Here is an 18,152-nt window from a genome sequence, read left to right on the forward strand (position 1 = left end):
GAATACATCAGTTTTTAATCCATCAAAAATAATTAACCTTCTCAACATGAGCACTTTGGGCATGTTAAATATTTCATAATCATAGTAATTACTCCTAATACTCATATACAAAAAAAAATTAATATCAATATCATGCTAGTAATTTATTCATGAATTCATGTCATGTTTTCTTAACAAGTATAAAAAAAAGTTTAACCAGTGAACTGTTGTTTATACAATCTGAAACAAATTTTTTCCTAATGAATTTAGAAAGTAAACAATGTTTTAAGTAAAAAATAATTTATTTTGGTTATTTTTCCAAAGTTAACAATAATACAAATGAAAACTTTATAAAGGAACAAAACCTAAATGTTCACAACACACCAAGACCTTTCACCCTCAAATTTATCAACAATACATCACAATTAGTATACAAATGCTTTATTTGGAAATCATTCCAATTCTTTAGGGGCATCCATCAATAAATGTCTCCTAGCAAAGATGTAAGGCAAATCTTTTTACAACTTAATTGCAACTTTTATTGAAAGATAACATCAGAATAAATAGGTTTAATCCAACTAAGCTTGATCTATAAGTGCAGCAATCACCACACAAAAAAAGTGGACTGCGAAGAGACTGGCATGTATATCACGATGTTTCACTTGTTTTATCTGATGGTGTCTGCAAAAAAAAAATTAAAGTGGTTAGTATATGTATGTAGCTTTTAGTTCTGGTTAATGGAAAGTTTAAAAACACTTGATTTCATGCTACTGTCATACAGACACCTAAATCGTGAGTTGTTGCATGATTTTTGTTATACTTCAAGGCTGTTTTTTTTTAGAGAAGACAAACTGTGATGACGAAAAATTGCAGTGTCATGTCTTGTTTGGAGAACCTGATATTTTAAAATTCAATAACTAAACTGTTTTACATGACTTCTAATTGATCAGACTTTGTACAAAGGTATTTGATTGACTAAAAGTTAACACAAACTCAACATCAACATAAAAATTTTTTAAGTAACCTTACCAATCTGGTTAATGAAAATAATTGATAAATCATAGACTATTACATTATTTTACTGTTTTAAACTTTTTAGGTAAGATAAATTGTATCATGCACATTACAGAAACCATAAGTAAAATTGTGTAACATTATTTAGAAAAAACAGAAATCACTAGACAGTTTTATGTGCCTTTTAACTGATCAGACTTTGTATAAATCTAATTGCTGGATAATTTCCTTAAAAAAGATGAACACCAACTAAACATCAAAATGAAAACATAACTTGAAAAATGTATCAAACATCAAAAATAAAAACCTATTCACTAACACATACACTGCATTTTGGGGTGGGTTTTCACTTTTTATGAGTCATTTTTAGGCTTAGCCATCCAAGGCAATTTATTTTCTTTCTCTACATCTTTGCTGGTTTCACAACGACTACAACGCTGTCTTTTGTATCCCTCAGTTTTATGTGTTTCAAGTGGGAGTTGCTGATTATTCTCCATTAATTGGTATGAAGGTGACACCTATAACCAACAAAACTCATGTTTATAAATGTGCTGCTGTGCCCATTCACAAAATAACTCAACAGATCTTGATGATTGCTTTTCAACACAAAAGAAATTTTAAAAATTAAGGGTATAGAAAACACATAAGCATTGCATCAATGAAACATTTTATAAAAAGAAAACAGCTGATAATTACACTACCAAAATTACTTTTGTGACAAAACTTTAAAAATCCTATAGGATGTTCAATTTAGCCAAAGAAATGTCTAGCGCTACCAAACAAAGAACTTATTTTCCTACTCTAACAGCAAACTTATTAATTATCCATTCAAACATCTCTTTGCTTTTAATTAATGGTGATTCAATATTCTTTGTACAAAAAGCAAACTTGTCAAAAATAATTGGATAAATATATGTTGACAATGTTCACTGGTATTGACTTTTAACGCCAACTGGTTAAGTTCTGTAGAAAGTAATGACGTTTAATAACACTATCAGATATAATTACATATCTAGCTCTTAAAGATGTTCATTTACAGAACCAATAGTGACGATGTTGGTTACAAAAAAAGCTTTTAAAAATTACCCATGAATTAAAGAAAACATCAAAGTATATTAAAATTAAACATTGATAGCCTTAAGAAAAAAAATACAGCTTTTGAATAAAATAAAGAAGGAAAAATTATATTATACAACTCAAGTGTTTAGGCTACAGAAAGATATAAAGAAGAAATACTATAATGGCTGAAAAGGTTTTCAACGTGACTGCTATTACTGGACTTATATCTTTGGACCAATTTCAACAAGCACAGGAGATTGTTCTGTTCATGAATTTAATCACGTCTGTGTTTGGCATTTTTACTAACTTAAGTAATCTCTATGTGTATCTGTGTATAGGGATGCGAGGCAATTCACCCAATATTTCGTTTCTGGTGCTGACAACATGTGATCTCATGTATTTGATTCTGGTGTGCTCTGCAATGATAATCTGAATGCTGAGCTACTTCAATAAATCACAAGACTTTCCTTATTTAATGTTTGCATACTTCCTGCTTCTATACTCTGTGTGTGTTAACAATATTTCCTCAGCAATCACTGTGTACCTCGCTATACAAAAATGCTGCTGTGTAGCCATGCCATTCCACTGTAAAAACACATTCACTCCTCCCCAGACTGTGAGGAACATAGTGATGATTGTAATAGTTGTATTAGTGTTCCACATTCCCGGATTTTCTCTACACAACATTGCAAGACAATGGAACCCAGTAACAAATTCTAGCAGCATTGTTGCTTGGCTCTCTCCAGTAACTAGTAGCATGGCACTGTATGACAACATATTTCTCTTCAACTTTGTGCCTCTTTCTTATCAAATTACAATAATAGTATGTGTGGTCATTTTGTTGTTTAAACTAAAGGAGTCCACAAGGTTCAGACAACAATCAAGCACTGGAATCCCTGGACAGAAAGCTACTGGACAACTCACAGGTCGTGAGCTGCAGGTTGTTATGTCTGTTACACTAGTGGCAACATTATTTGAAGCTTGCAACCTACCATTACTGCTCTTTACCTACATTAGATTCATTGAGCCAGAACTGGACAATGGCAAACAGTATGCTTACATTTATGTCATAGCCAACAATTTAAGAATAACTTTGCAAGTAATTTGTGCATCTTTTAACTTTTTTATATATTTTAAATATAATTCTAACTTCCGAAGCAAGGTTAAAACAATATGTAAGTTGTGAAATTTATCTTGTTTGTGTTTAGAAGAATTATTAAAAGCAACTTTAAAAATGTACCTGTTGTATCCTACAAAGATACATACATATTTAAAAAAAACTATTTCCTTTGACTTTATCAATAAGTTATATTGTAAATTTGTGTAACAAAATCTATTGTAAAATATCGCTAAATTATAATTGCATGATAAACACTGTGACAAATACTCCAACCTACCTCTCTAAATCCAGATGATTTGAATTCATTATTGCAATCAGATATGCCCATGCCAGTACCAATACCACCTCCCAAAATAACAGGCCAGGGTTTTCCTATATTCAAGAGAAAAAAACTTAAGATGAGGTTTCTTTCTACGTAAGCAGATTTTAAAATAATTTTTAAACTTGTGTTTAGAATAAAAACTTATGTCAATGATACAATGATATAAATGAGAGGAAATGTAATTGATGAATATTATGTATAATATAAAAAAAAAAATTTTGAACAAAAAAAAAAGACCATTAAAATAATACTAACGCTTGAAAAGTAGTGCTGAAAAGACAATGCCTACTCCCACTCCAGTAACTGAAACACAAAAAAAAAAAAAACACAGTATAATTATAAGAAATCAAAAAGACCTTTTTAAAAGACAAAAAGTCTTAATTTTAACAGCATATAACAACAAAAATGTATAAAATATATATACAAACAAACATAGGATAGTGGAAATTATAAACATATTTTACTTAGCGATAAAAATAATCAATTGTAAGTTCTCCACATATGACGGGATGTGCTGTTTTAATCTAAATTTGGCTTTCATTGTTTTATCTCACTGAGTATTAAACTTAAAGCACATGCAAGTGAATGGACTATTATAAATAGGCAACTTTCTAAATCTCAATTCTGTATGCCCGAACCAAGGTTAATAATAACAGCAATTTACAAGATTATAAAACCTAGTTTTTTAAAAATTAAACTAAGTAAATGGTTTTCCATATACTTTTAACAGGGTCTGCATTTGAATAAACAAATTCAAATACACCTTTCAGTAGCACATCTACATTTTTAAAAAGTTCTTAATGAGTAGCCTAGTTCTGAATTGAACTAGGATTAAGGGATATAAAGAGGGCTGTTGATGACCTCATTGTAAAAAAGAGAGTGTCTGTTCGTACTTAACTATGCATAGCCTCCAGAGGGCTATTTGTAGTGAAGTACCAATAGCCTTCAGAAGCCTATTTGTACACGGATCAATCAGATTATCGGAAGCTATTTGTACACTGACCAATCAAATCCCGCCCAGTTTAAGCCTTTCTACTTGTGATACTAGTCTAGAGCCACACACTCGACAAGCAAGATTGCTACACGATGGACGCCATGATTTTTCAATCACTTTGCCGTAAGCAGCTGTTTTGAAAGCTACAAAGAGTTGGAGGCTGCTATTAAAGCTTTGGATAGTGGCTAACAAATCATTTATTTAAATTGAACATAACAAAAACAGTTTTATAATTTAACAGTAAATAGAACAAATAAAAAGTACCATATTTATCAGATTATAAGAAACAAATAACTGATCAATTGGAACAACATGGCTGCCATGTACGTGTAGTAAACAAATAGCTGCTTTATATAAAAATTTCTTCAAAAACCAACTGATCTGGGTCAACTTCTGTTGTATTGATACATGTTTTTTATTACAAGCAATAAAAAAGACTACATAATTTAAAATTACTTGCTGATTAACAGCTTAAAACACATTCAGTTACTAAACATGCATTTCTAGAAGACAATTGTTTTATCACTACTTTTGCATGTAGTGTAAAAGCTGTTATGGGTCATCCTTAAGATTTTAAGGCATTTCTACCCCCCAATTATCCCAAATGCCAGACCCCCATTCTTATAGATAGTTATAGTAATCCTGAAGTATCTTTACATATCTATATCTCTTCTATATATTATTATAGACTCTAATTTAATTACAGCTAGGACTTAGGCACAAACCTGTACACACTGTACTGTAGTATGGGGGTGGGGTTGTGGCGTGGTGTATGGGGGGGGGGGGGGGGGTTGGGGGTTGGTTAGGTGAAAGATTCTTGTTCATTCAAACCATCTGGTGACCATGTGCTAAACTTAAGTAAGTAAGTAGTCTAGATCTAGAGGAGCTTACACTTTTCGGACACACATAGCGAAAAAACGCAACGTAAAAATTCCATGCATTCTCATTCAGTAACCGCTTAACATAGAAAACAAAAAAAAGTATCATATCTATCCGCAACCATTCTACTTTAATAATGTGTGTGTCATTTTGTATTCATACGCATAGAACTTAAGCTATTCTTGTTATAGTGACTGGGGGGTCTTAACGTGTGTTCGAACACATGTAATACAGTTTTACATGTGTTCGGACACCTTTACCCGTCATCGGACATAGCACTTTTTGTTCATTTAGAATAATTTAAAGTCAATTTAATGAATAAAAACATATATTATATGCATTTATATTGTGTTATTGATTGTTTGTGAGGTAATTTTAATAGTATAAAACCTTTTTCCCACACTCCCAAAGTTCATCCCATTCAGCCATTGCGGCTCGCGCAGTACGCTGCTAAGCCAGCCAGGTCACATGATTCCCCCTCCTCTTTCGCATTCCACTGCCTTCTTGACCTTATTTTGACCCTTTCCCTTCAATAACCAGCCCCTTTTATGCTCTAAATTCTTATTTAATAATATTTTTGTGTTGCTGTCCGCTCCCATGTAAGGCCAAATAAGTTAGCGAACACCCCTTTTTTATTGTTCAAGCACAAAAAAACCCATTAACCTTGACATTTACGATGTTCCATACATATATAGAAGCTATTTATAGTGTAACCTTTTAGCTAAGCATTGATTGGTTCAAGTTTTGCCCCTAAGTCCAACCCTAGGTCACTTCATCCGGCTGGTGTAAAAATAGAAATGTGCGTACCATGCAACGTTAAAAAATTTCTAAAAATAATTCTTGAGAAAGGAAACGGAAGTACTTGACACGGAAGTGTTCATAAATGAACAGTTTACATGCAGGCGCCGTGGTTTCGCGTGAGACATGCTAATTAAAGTTTCTATGAGCCAAAAACCGACGAAGTGTTCGCTCCTACGTAATTTTTGGTGTGTGTCCGAAAAGTGTAAACTCCTCTATGAGACAATTTGAATGAATCTGCTGAGTGATCAGTCAGGCCAGAGACCTCTGGATTTTAAATATTTATTTAAGGCTATTAAGAAACATGATATTAAGCATTTCTATACATGTTTTTATTATTGTCAAAAACTAAACATATGACCAAGCAAGAGCTCACCAAACTTTATGAGACCATTGTATAAACAACGGTCGAGCTTTTGACCGTAGACATCCTCTGACCTTTTGCTTGGACTCGCCATGTTGGATTGTTGCAGTTAGTGTTTATGGGAATATTCAAAAACTAGCCACGCATTTATTTTTGGAGAACAAAAAAGTTTACCTATACATTATACTTGAAAGATTTTCATTACATTTCATTCATTTAATTTACAACTATTTAAATATTGTTTTTGGTTTATTTTACAATTAGTTTTATTACTCGATTTATTTTTTACTATTTTATTGTTTTCTATCATTTTTCAAATTTAAAACAACCAAACTCTAGATCAAATCAAAGCGATGAAAATCAAAACAAACATGGCCAACTTGGATGTGGTTGATACTTCGGTGTTGGATGACAAAAACGACGCAGCAGTTTTGGATGATGATAAACCTGCTGTTTTGAAAGAATTCGAAGGAGCGACTTTAGAAATAACTTCTAGTGATGCTACTATCACCGATATTAGTCACAATATGCAGCCTGAAATCAGCTTTGCCCCTCAACCAAGAACAATCGGTGGTGCTAGTGAACTTTCAAGAGACAGACCTGGAAGCGTTATTGGAAGAGCCAGCATTAGATCAGGGAGCAGTCGTACTTCTATCAAACCTGGCATTGTGCAAAGTGATTTTTCAGCGCGGTCTTATTACTGTTATAAAGTAATTACAACTAGATTACTAGAAAAAAAAATCTAGATTATTTAGGCCTATTTTAGTATTTAGATCTAGATCTAGTAACTATTTACTATTTACTATTTACAATGTTTTGTTTAGTAAATTTAAAATTATACTAAAAAATAGGTAATCTATCGTTTTGGGTACGTAAAATCGCCCGCGGCTATTTATGTACGAAAACGTTACCTCATTGTCAAGGCTTTAATAGAAGTATATTGTCATACTTTTGTGTCAAATATTATAGATAAATGAATAATAAACCTAAATCAATGGCTAAATATATCGATATAGGCCAGAAATTAACTTTAAACAGCAGTGTCTGAGAGCAAGATTTGCTATATAAACAGCAGCCATTTGTAAAATAGAGTGACTTCCCCCTGAATCTGGCGCTAAAAGCTTATAAAAATAAAACTTAGACAAGATGGCTGCTATAGTAAATGAGCATGGTTGCATCTGTTGGAAACATCGCTAGTCTTCATTTATTACGGAAAAGTTTTAATTCAATTGTTTAAAAACAGGTACATAAATGAATCAAGGAAACATTTTTGAATTTTTTAAAACATAAATTCTCCTCAAAATGTGAAATAATTATTAAAATTTAAGGAGTCACCTGTTTTTCACATTACAAATCGCGGGCGATTTTACGTACCCAAAACGATAGATTACCAAAAAATATTTAGGTAATATTTAGTAGGTTGAATTATGGATTTTTAAAATTAAAATATTCTGTTATTTCAAATTAAGCTTCTTACCCCTTAAGAGAACATTTCACACCACATTTAAATATCTAGCTTACTCAGTGGCCGAGAAAAGAGAGAATTTAAAAATTATCCTAGAATCAGAATATGGAAAATGAAAGCCAAAACCACGTTCTTTTCGTGAACTTGTTTACACAAGTTTTTAAATGCTGCCATGGTAATTGTGTCAACATAGGTTATTTACTCACTGGAAAATAACAAATAACAACTGGTTGATAATAAAACTAGATCTAGTTATTTATTAAATTGGTAAAGGAAAATAGGCCCCTATACATTACAAATTCTACTCTAGACCTACATGTTATTTATACCATTTTATGAAATAATGAACACTTGCATAAATCAAATGACCATAATAAATATTTTTATTTCAAATTCTAATTTTAAATACGCTTAAAATAATATGATAGTTATGAATCTGGGGCCGTATTGCTACGCAGAGTGGTTACCCCTGCCTTTAAGAAAATATTACTTAGTTTTCTGTGGCGCCACCTACCGGCGCTTTCTTTAAGTCTCGCTCCGGTAGTTGCCTGCTAGCGTTTTTTTTTTTTGTTTTTTTTCAAACCTAATGTGAATAATTTTTTTAAGTTATGAAATCTACTTTCGCTTTTGGAATCAAAACAAACTCCGACGATGAGTTGTTTTATGTAAATTAATTTTAAAATAACACACACACGAATATATTATATTTTATATAGATAGATCTAGAATACACATGTTTTTTGACGTAGGATTAGATCCTGTATAATAATAATAATTTTTTTTATAAAATATGAGATTTATACAAGATTTCAATCGTAAATCAAGCCTAAATTTAATTATGAATTATAGTCTACATCTAGAGCTAGAGTCTAGATTTCTAGATCTAAACTAGATCTATATCTATGACTAAAAAAAAAAGTCCTCTTGAAAATTCCGACGTAGACAGTAACATACGACATACATGATTTTTTTTTAATTTATAGACTAGAGTAGTCTAGATTCTAGATCTAGTTTCTTTTATTTTACAGTGTAGTTGATTGTAGACTTAAGAATTAGGAATTAACTACTAAATTAGGCCTATTAAATAGGCTACTTACTTTCAGACAAGTAGACTAGCATATTTTCAATATCAATCAGTGCCGGTGCGGCACCCCCCAGAGGCGTAGCGACCCTTCCCGGGGACAAACTTTCAATTTTTCAATTTTCGGTTTCCCCCCCCCCCTCCCCCCCCCCCCACCTCAAACTTTCGATTTGCGCCTCTTAAAAGACTATTTAACACTCGAATAATAGCCGCCATGTTTTTTGTAATCAATGGGAATCCCGTCCACAACAGTTGATTTAGTTCGAAAACTTTTATCTCTCCCTGGCTAACCAGCGGTAGGTGGCGCCACAGACAACTAAGTAAGGCAGGGGTGGCCACTCTGCGTAGCAATATTGCCCATTCACATTATATTGAGTCAATAGTGTGGAAGCTGAAGTTCATAGACGTGGAGCTCCAAGTCTTTTTTTACATTTCATTTTTTTTTTCATATTGAAAACATGACATGTGATATTTTTTTTAAATCTCCAAATATCGTCACTAGCGTGATTGCTTGCTTACGTTTACTAGCCTGTGTATGAAAAATCCCCGGTCGACAGGGTCACTGTGAGTTCAGCAGGCCTATAGTACACGTCATAGAATTAACAAATCGTCGGTGTCTTCACTTTTTCTCTTCCCCCCCCCCCCCCCTCAAGCAAATTGAAAAACAGACCTACTTCGCTACTTCTGGTAATTTTTTTTAAGTTCACATATCACGCATGCTAGACAGCCAGCTGTATAAAAAAAAACAATTTACTAAAGCAGTTTGATTTAGCCTAACTAGATCTAGGACTATCGTCCTGATACCTACTTTTTTTTTTCTTGCTCGTAACGAGGAGCGAACCTCGCAAATGCGGTCTGAACTAATTATTACATTTTTTAAATTATAACAGAGTAGAGCCGAATGGATACAAAGCTAAGACTAATTTTAAAACTTAGCTTAATTTTTTTGGTCTACACAAAAGGCACACATTATTTTTAAACTCTTAAAAGATAAAGCAAATGTAGTAAGGTAAAGTAATTTAAATATTCAATTTCAACTTGAAGTTGATCTATCTTGATAAAATCTGTCACGAAAAAAACAAATGCTAAAAGTTCTCCATCCAGTACTCATACCAATTGTAATTTTAACAGACGAAAATGATGCTTGCGCAAAAAATAATTATTTTTAACTAGATCTAGGTCTAGCTTAAAAAAAGTAAAAAAAAATAAATGCTTAAAATGCCCGTAAACAGATTATTTAGAGCAAAAAAAAGGCAGTTGAACGAGCATTGTTTAAAATACGCAGCAATGACAAAGGTAACGGCCGATCATTAAGTCTAAAAATCGCCCGTAATTAGGCCTACCTCTGATAAAGGCCACTGAACGAGCATCACAAATTATATAGTGGAATAGGCCATGCAGCGTTGACAAGGTTAACCACCGGTCACGAATTAAATTCAATGCAGCTACTGTCGGCCCACAGTGAAGAAAAAAATCAATATACTAATAAAATTACTAATACAATAATTTGAATAATAATGTCCATAATTTTACTTTTTCTGCACATGCTATAATTTAATTATAATTAAATTTATACACTTTACAGTTCATTCAGCAAAAAACAAAAATTAGTAGTTTCTGTCAGGCAACTAGCGTAACAATGACGTAACGATACTAAAAATAGCTGATAGAAATGTCCAGTTGGGTACCTCAATTTTAGCGATGCTCATTAAATTTTGAATCTCATTATTTTTTGTTTTAAGCATTACCATGAAAAATATAGATCAATATCTAATATATTAAACACTTTATTTGATGGTACTAGCTCATTCGGAGCTTAATTAATTAATGTAATATATTTCCAACCTACGGCAGTTTAGGAAAAAAAATTCCGTGACAACCTCAGATCAGTCTGAAGATGTGAACTGTACAGTCTTGACAAGGCAGCCCATTTGATTTTAAACATAATGTGCAGCACATTTGATTTCGTTAGCCCATTTCTATTATTTGGCCTACCCCCAAATTAATATTTACTTAAAGTCAACTTTAATTTAAAGGACTATAACTTATTTTGTTAATAGATTTTTCTTTTTAAAAATGTCATTGCATTATAATTAATCACTCGAGAGTGAAAAATGCCACGCATAGCAGACGGCTTGCTTGCTCTCGCTGTTTAGTCAGCCTCGCCCGCCACAGCACACACATGTCCTATTCCATGTACTTATTTACTAATTAGTAATGTAAGCCTAGGCCAAAGGCTAAAAACAAAGTGAAGTTTACAAAAATTAATTAGGCTATGTGAAATTTAAAAGCACGATACATAATCAAAAAAGTAAATACAGTAATTAATAGGCGGCTAATGCCAAGTCTAGTTTAGTAGGCCAACTCTCATTGATTTCCGAAATTGTGGTACGGGGGCTTATATTGTCAAAACAAATATCTATTATCCCCTTGTCCATTTTTTTCATAGAAAGTTCAATCTAATAATGACACACACACTAGCACCAATTTGGTTGAGTCTAGGTTAGTATTTAAAATTTTTACAAAGCTCAAAGTTGTCCAATTTTTACATTTGGTCTACATTATCGGGAGCAAATTTTTGAAAAAATTTCCTGGCGTAGATAGTACTATCATCTAAAAATAACTTAAATTACACAGAAAAAACACCATTTTTCGCAAGATTAATAGTTTTAAAGTTAATGTGGAGATAGTGACTTGAACAAATCAAAAAAATTTGTCCAACCTTATGCCAGGTTAGGTAGCCATATTGTTGTTAGCAACCGACCACTCCTTTTAGGTTTGTGAGCATCTCTATGTTAGCCTATTAGGCCTACTACACCTTACATCCATGAAACTTTGGGAAGTTGAAGTTTTCTGTGAAGAAACAATATTTAATTTTGAAGGGGTGGTGCCCCAACAGGGTGCTACTTGACGTCCCAGGTTCCCCTGAGAGCATTATGGCAATTATGTTCATTTTAAACAGTACTATACACTATGGATATAATGGGCAACTATAATCGTTCAATAAAGCGAATCAGGTGTATCTTCCTGTGTCAGGCAAGGTGTGATTCGCCACCCTGGGCCCCCTGTGAGCACTAAGATGCCTACAGTCTTTTCAAAGAGCCTGCTATCAATATGATGCCGATGGGCTACTATATATTTGTTGACTAAATCAAGTTGGGGGACCTGTAGCAACCCTGGTTCCACGTGAGCACTAAGTCTCCTACATTTTTTAAATAGCACCCTGCACTGTGGCAAACTACATTCGTTGATTAAACTGAACCCTGTGGTAACCAATGGTTCAATCGAGAGAGCACCCTGCAACTAACCTAACACCTAAACTGTGTGTACTAACTCACTATTACTGATGGTGATTAAAGCACACTCGAGGTTTTTATTCAGCTGGGTTGTAGCCGGAACACCGCATCATAACAACTAAGATCCAAGAAATATACAGCCGCCATATTTACATTTGAAACACTCAGTTTTAGAAAACAAAGTCATACATCTAAAATAATACCATCAGTAATTCATTCATGAAATCCCTACAAATATTGTGTCAGCCCACAGCAACACACAGGACGGATTTTAATAAATCATTTACAACTATAAAAGCTTTAATTTTTGCATCCTTGAAAGCCAGTGTCTACAACTGCAGAATTGTTCTTCTTTTACTTAAAGTCTGTGCAAATTTTATGCTCAAATTGTTTGATCATTATTGTATTGTAATCATTAACTAAGCAGTAATTCACTAAATGCCATGTTTTGTACATACAAACAATGACAAAAATAGTTCAATTTTTTTCTCTCAGTCAATATGCTGCTTTTTTGTATGTAGGAAAGTCATTTTGAAAAGGCAGTGAACTCTATCAAGAGAATAATCAAGCCTGAACTGGATGGAGAACTTAAGTCTTCATGGCTTCTGACAGAGTGAGAATTTTAATTTATCTGCTCATAAACTAGCTTTTTCTTTTCACTAAGCGTCCACTAAATCTCCACAATTATATTTTCTCTTGCTTTTTACAAGTTCATTATAATTTAGTATAAAATTGGCTATTGTTCTTTTGAGCTTTGCAAAGTTCTACAGAAAGTATCAAATTGATGTAGCATTAGATTATTATTAGAACTAGAACTAAGTGCTGCTATCATTAGTGATATATTATTTGGTTTTGTATTTTTATTTGTTTTGTTTGCATTTTGTCCAGAATTGACCATTGGGACTTTGAACGAGAGAAAATAGTTTTGCTAACAGAGTATTCTGTGTTTATTGTGAAGTACAACTTCATCAATGAAACACTGTATGAGTATCGCCGTGTGATGCTCCATGTTATTAACTCCATCTGTATAGGAGATTTCCAGTACCCTAATGTTTCACTGATGCCGTAAGTAAGGTTGCATCTAGGAGATTGTATTGTAATGTTCTTGTTTTATTTTTTTCCATCCTGTTTGGCCCAACTTAAAAATTGTTTGAAGAATCTTCAGCTTTAACAGGAACAAGCCTTATCAAAATAATTAAATGTATTACTAAGGCAAAGCTTAGAAATTAACTCTAAAGGTTGAATGTTGTGGCTTCATATATTTATATTCATAATAGTTCACAAATCTCACTAACTTTTTAAGAGACAGAAAGCATGGGGGTATTCAACTGAGATGGGACAAAGGTCAGCAGTTAACCTTTGGCCAGAAGTGGAATCCTTGGTGCACAGACATCCCATGGGTGACCCTCTCTCACCATCCTCTTATCTACAACCCTAAAGAGAATGAGACAGTGACTTACAATGTTGATGAGTTCTTTGAGTCTTTGGTCACGGCTGCTAGTAAGGTAAATCATATTAACTCTTAATTTAACTTCATTTTGTTGAAGAATAGTTTTGACTGCTTTATATTTTATTAGGTTTACTTATGCTGAATAAATTTCTTAAAGTATTAACTATATTATTTTGTAAAAATCCTTTTTAAAAAGCAATAGCATTAATAATTTTAAATAATTAAATCAAGGTAAATTTCTCTGCAGGTTTACACTGAAAAGCGCCCAGGAGAGAAGCTGAAAGTTATTGAAGGACCTGTGGTGATAGAAAGCTATGCAAATCCTGCCTCTATAGTTTACAACCAAAGTGGAGTCGGATTCTTTAGGGATAGAAACGGATTGAGTTATTAGTTGTTTTTACTTTAGTGTAATATTTTTGTGTGTCAATTTTACCTCCCCTTTATTTAATCTCCACCATTTTTACCCTAAGGTTTCTATTCCATGAGGAATTTTAATCCTGTTTTTTATATGATCATACCTTTGTTCCGTTGTTCTTTTTTAAAAAGTTTATGTTTGTATAGATATTTAACAGCAGTTTATATTTGTATTTTATAGATTTATCATTTATGTGCAATGTAACACTATAATTTTTAAAGTAACTGAAGTCACTTAGCAGCTTCATTTTATTCTAGCATAATTACATTAATTTTAAAAACGGACACATAGTAGTATGTCAGTTTGAACTATGTGGGTGTTTAGCTCTCAAAGGCTGGATCATAGTAAGGAACTGACTCATTGGAAAAATTCTTTAAATTCTCAACAAATGTCTGATCTTAATGGGTGAGACATTCATGATTCCTTTTAAAAAATGTGCTGCTTTCCATTTTTTTTTTTCAATCCCTTCAACAAATTTTCCCAAAAATGAAAACACCAACAGGTTTCTAAACTAGAACAAATTATTGAAAAAACAGATCATGCAAACTGTATACTCTTTGTCTTTCTTTGTGTGCATCATAAGATTGTATGTTTTGAAGAACATATACTTTATCAATAAATGTATACTTTATCATTTTAAAAAATCAGTTATTGTAAACCACACTGTTTAGACATTTTGTGGTTACTTGGACACTCCTGTTGTTTTTTTTTATAAGTCACGGTTTTTTTAAATTATGTCAGGTCCTTTAATTTTGGAAACCCGACTAGGCTAACTTGGCATGATGTAGCAATATTCTTTTAACAACATCCTAGGTGTAGGGCGAGGATTTTCTCTGCTCATCTATATGCACTGGTTTAAACTTTTACTAATCTGTGCCAAATATGGATTACCATTTTATCCAAATCACTGGTTATACAAAAAATATGTTTATTTTGAGATTGTTGGTATTATATTGAAACTCAGTTTATTGAAAAATGTGATTGCAAGATGCTCCTCGTTTGACCAATGTTGCTTGGTGTTAGACAAAGGAGAGGGGTCAGCGTGGTGGAGTCGGTAAAGCTCATGGTTGCTAAACCGAAAAGTCTCAAGTTCGAACCCTCGGGCAGTTGAGGCTCGTTAGCTGGGGACAGCCACTCTTCTAGGAGAGACAACTCCAAAATCAAACAACTGTTGCCTTGTAGTTTGTTCTTGGTTGGACAAAGGCTATGGAAGCAAATCCAAAAAGAAAAGCAGGCTGAAATCGGAGTCAATGGCCTCAATGGCGCATAACCAGTTGACACGTAATCCTTAATTGTGATGGAAGCATGGTCAAGTCGGCAAAGCTCATGGTTGATAAATTCAAAAAAAGTTTCGAGTTCAAACCCTCTGGCAGATTAGGCTCGATCCCTCCCAACACTAAAAATTAAGAACGAAGAAGAAGAAGAAGACAAAGGAGATCAAAGCAGTGGGATGCAATGCTGTAGGTATAGTTTTTGTTTGCTTTGGTCTTTTGCCACAAACCTGTCTATACTAATTTACTAGGAAAGTGGAGAATCAGTTGCAAAGATGTAGCTTTGCTTTTTCTCTTTCCACCAACATTTTTATATGTAAATTTAATTTTTAATACTTGTTTAATTATTTCTCTCAAAATGCTTTTAATGATGGGGAAACTGTTTTTAGAGTGGTTAGTTACATCTTGATATAGGATACAGCTATGCATGTTTTCTATTCTTGAATTATTATAGTTGAGTTTTTTTTTACACAAATTTGTATTAATGTTATCCCTCGCTGTTTGATATATATTGCAAAAGGTTGTGTTTTTTAATTTTAAGACAACTATGACATGTTTTTGTTTGCTCAACAGTTTTGTTACCAGCTGCAAATGTCCCTCTAATTTATTGGTTTAGTGTGAAGTATTGAGCTTTGGATTTTTATGTTGTGCTTTAGAGTTTGATAAAGCTAGAAACCCACTGGATCTTCATAGTGTTATACCATAATAAACCATGACTTCTACATTATTTTATGTCCCAGCCTATGCTAAATGTCCTTTTCTTGTTTATAAACTTAAATAATTGCATCAACTTTGTAAAATGTTGTTTTGCCTTTCATCTGCTCGACATGTTTGGATTAGTAAACTATTTACTACTAACCAGAAAGAATTGTTCACACCTAAGCTAAATTTTAAAAATTGAATTCACTAAGTACTTTTTAAATTTTAAACAGTTTTTTAAATGTATATTTACTTAGGAATTTTTACACAGCACAATTTTTTTTTATAAAGTTCTGTATGGAGGCTGACATAACATGTAACAGTACTGTTTTTGTTACGCAAATTCAATTTTGCTTTTATTAGTGTCTTTTACTGTATCCATTAATATTCCCTTTGTAATCAAGCTACTGAACGATATTTTATTTTATTTATGGCAATAGTCATTCCAAATCCATCCTGCTTTGATTATATTCTTAATTCTAGTTAATGTAAAATTTTACTTTTATCCATTTTTTACCTATACCAAAAACATATTAACTTACTTATATGTTACTCTTAGAAAATTTCACACAGTAATTATTTCAAAGGTTAACATTCCACTTCACAATTTCACCAATATGAACAATCTAGAGTATATTTTAGAAGTTATACTATTGTACTCATTGTTAATAAGGCACAATATGATACACAATGATTTTTAACCAAGTTCTAGTGACACTGATGTTAATTTAGGTTTTGCTCATAGTTTAGAGAAGGATAAAACTTGCAAAACAAAGAATCTTTTGTACATAAATCTAGACAATATTGCAGTATATTATTCTGACTTCAATTGTGTTTATATTTTTAGTTTACACTGAATTGTTAGTGGCATAAGGCACAGTTAGATACCTTAATAATTTGTAAATTAGTCCTTTTTGCCAGGTTTTAAATACTTCTGTACTGAAAATTGTAATTTAATGTTTATCTCACAATAGATAACAATTTGAAGCAGAACTTGATACAAATTATAGATTAGTTTTATTGTTCTAGTCAGTCGACAAGTTTATAAATATAGCTACATGCAGTGTACATACTACACCTGTTTCTGTTAGACTGAATGTGCCTGCAGGGGTGGTAACTCCCTCACACAGTGCCATTGGTTGTTATTCTTTTTGCCTGCTTTCAGTGTTTACTAGAAGTCCATTTCTCAGTGCAATTTAGTGGAAACCACAAAATGTGTTTAACGGAAAGAAAAAAATAAATCACATTCAGAAAATAACTTGTTTGTGGTTACTAAGAATGTGTAGGTTTTTAAACGGTTTCTAAGAATGCAATGATGTTGATATCTATTCTGGAAAAAGTAGCAAATTAAAGGGCAAAAATCCAGTCCAGATTTGTGGAAGAATTTGTTATGTTCATTGATTCACTGAATGCCTCTGGTTCTAATGCATTCAGTTGTTAGTATCAATGTGGAGAAATGATAGAGGTTTTAGACACCAGAGAATGAACACATTACATTGATTACAGTTTTTGTAGTAACAAATTGTGTAATGAAAGCATTGTTTTTGACAGCAATGATCTATAGAAATGTTTAAAATCAACTTATGTAGGATGGTGTATATAATATGTCCCATTTTTTTTTGTTGTTTATACATAATTACTAAATCAGGAAGGCTGGATATAATCATTTATACCAATATCATGATATCAAACAAGAGTTAATAATTTATGAAATGCATAATAAGTTATACTGTAGCTATTTAGGTTGTCTGTACAACATTTACAAGACTAGCAACTAATAAGTACCTAAAAAAAAAGATTAAAATAGGCCAAGGGGTCGTCCATAATGACATCACACTCTTGAGACTTTTGTGCTGATTGGGGGGGGGGGGGTTTGAGATGTGATTGTGATGATGCACCTTTGCTTTTAAAAAAGTAATGCTAGAAACTGATATTAAACTGATCAA

The 18,152-nt window shown here is 32.6% G+C and overlaps 2 protein-coding genes across 3 annotated transcripts; one reads left to right on the forward strand and one right to left on the reverse strand.

Moving 5' to 3' along the window:
- Positions 1-403: 403 nt before the first annotated feature.
- LOC131947211 (MICOS complex subunit Mic10) lies at positions 404-6,650 on the reverse strand. 2 transcript variants are annotated; one of them, XM_059308358.1, is made up of 5 exons: positions 6,542-6,650; positions 3,750-3,797; positions 3,450-3,544; positions 1,319-1,511; positions 404-660 (listed from the first exon to the last, which is right to left on the reverse strand). In XM_059308358.1, the coding sequence occupies exons 1-4, from the start codon at positions 6,621-6,623 to the stop codon at positions 1,347-1,349; spliced, it is 390 nt and encodes a 129-aa protein (XP_059164341.1). In that variant the 5' UTR covers positions 6,624-6,650; the 3' UTR covers positions 404-660; positions 1,319-1,346. The 2 variants fall into 2 exon arrangements, with proteins under 2 accessions (XP_059164341.1, XP_059164343.1); XM_059308360.1 differs by lacking the exon at positions 1,319-1,511.
- Positions 6,651-6,894: 244 nt separating this feature from the next.
- On the forward strand, positions 6,895-17,775 carry LOC131947206 (tumor protein p63-regulated gene 1-like protein). The gene is made up of 5 exons (XM_059308355.1): positions 6,895-7,239; positions 12,893-12,984; positions 13,260-13,436; positions 13,675-13,876; positions 14,069-17,775. The coding sequence occupies exons 1-5, from the start codon at positions 6,901-6,903 to the stop codon at positions 14,210-14,212; spliced, it is 954 nt and encodes a 317-aa protein (XP_059164338.1). The 5' UTR covers positions 6,895-6,900; the 3' UTR covers positions 14,213-17,775.
- The last annotated feature ends 377 nt before the right edge of the window (positions 17,776-18,152 follow it).

The sequence above is a fragment of the Physella acuta genome, unplaced genomic scaffold (genome assembly GCF_028476545.2).
Source record: "Physella acuta isolate Inbredline_101_S28 unplaced genomic scaffold, ASM2847654v3 ptg000589l, whole genome shotgun sequence".
Lineage (NCBI taxonomy): Eukaryota > Metazoa > Mollusca > Gastropoda > Physidae > Physella > Physella acuta.

What these genes read in the sequence shown, in the direction of transcription:
- LOC131947211 (XM_059308358.1), bottom strand. Translation starts at nt 6,623, where the DNA reads ATGGCGAGTCCAAGCAAAAGGTCAGAGGATGTCTACGGTCAAAAGCTC. An exon ending in TTCAGCACTACTTTTCAAGC is followed by an intron (nt 3,545 to 3,749) that starts GTTAGTATTATT and finishes TCTTGAATATAG; the next exon opens with GAAAACCCTGGCCTGTTATT. An exon ending in AATCATCTGGATTTAGAGAG is followed by an intron (nt 1,512 to 3,449) that starts GTAGGTTGGAGT and finishes TGTTGGTTATAG; the next exon opens with GTGTCACCTTCATACCAATT.
- LOC131947206 (XM_059308355.1), top strand. Translation starts at nt 6,901, where the DNA reads ATGGCCAACTTGGATGTGGTTGATACTTCGGTGTTGGATGACAAAAAC. An exon ending in CCTAATGTTTCACTGATGCC is followed by an intron (nt 13,437 to 13,674) that starts GTAAGTAAGGTT and finishes TAACTTTTTAAG; the next exon opens with AGACAGAAAGCATGGGGGTA. An exon ending in TGGTCACGGCTGCTAGTAAG is followed by an intron (nt 13,877 to 14,068) that starts GTAAATCATATT and finishes ATTTCTCTGCAG; the next exon opens with GTTTACACTGAAAAGCGCCC.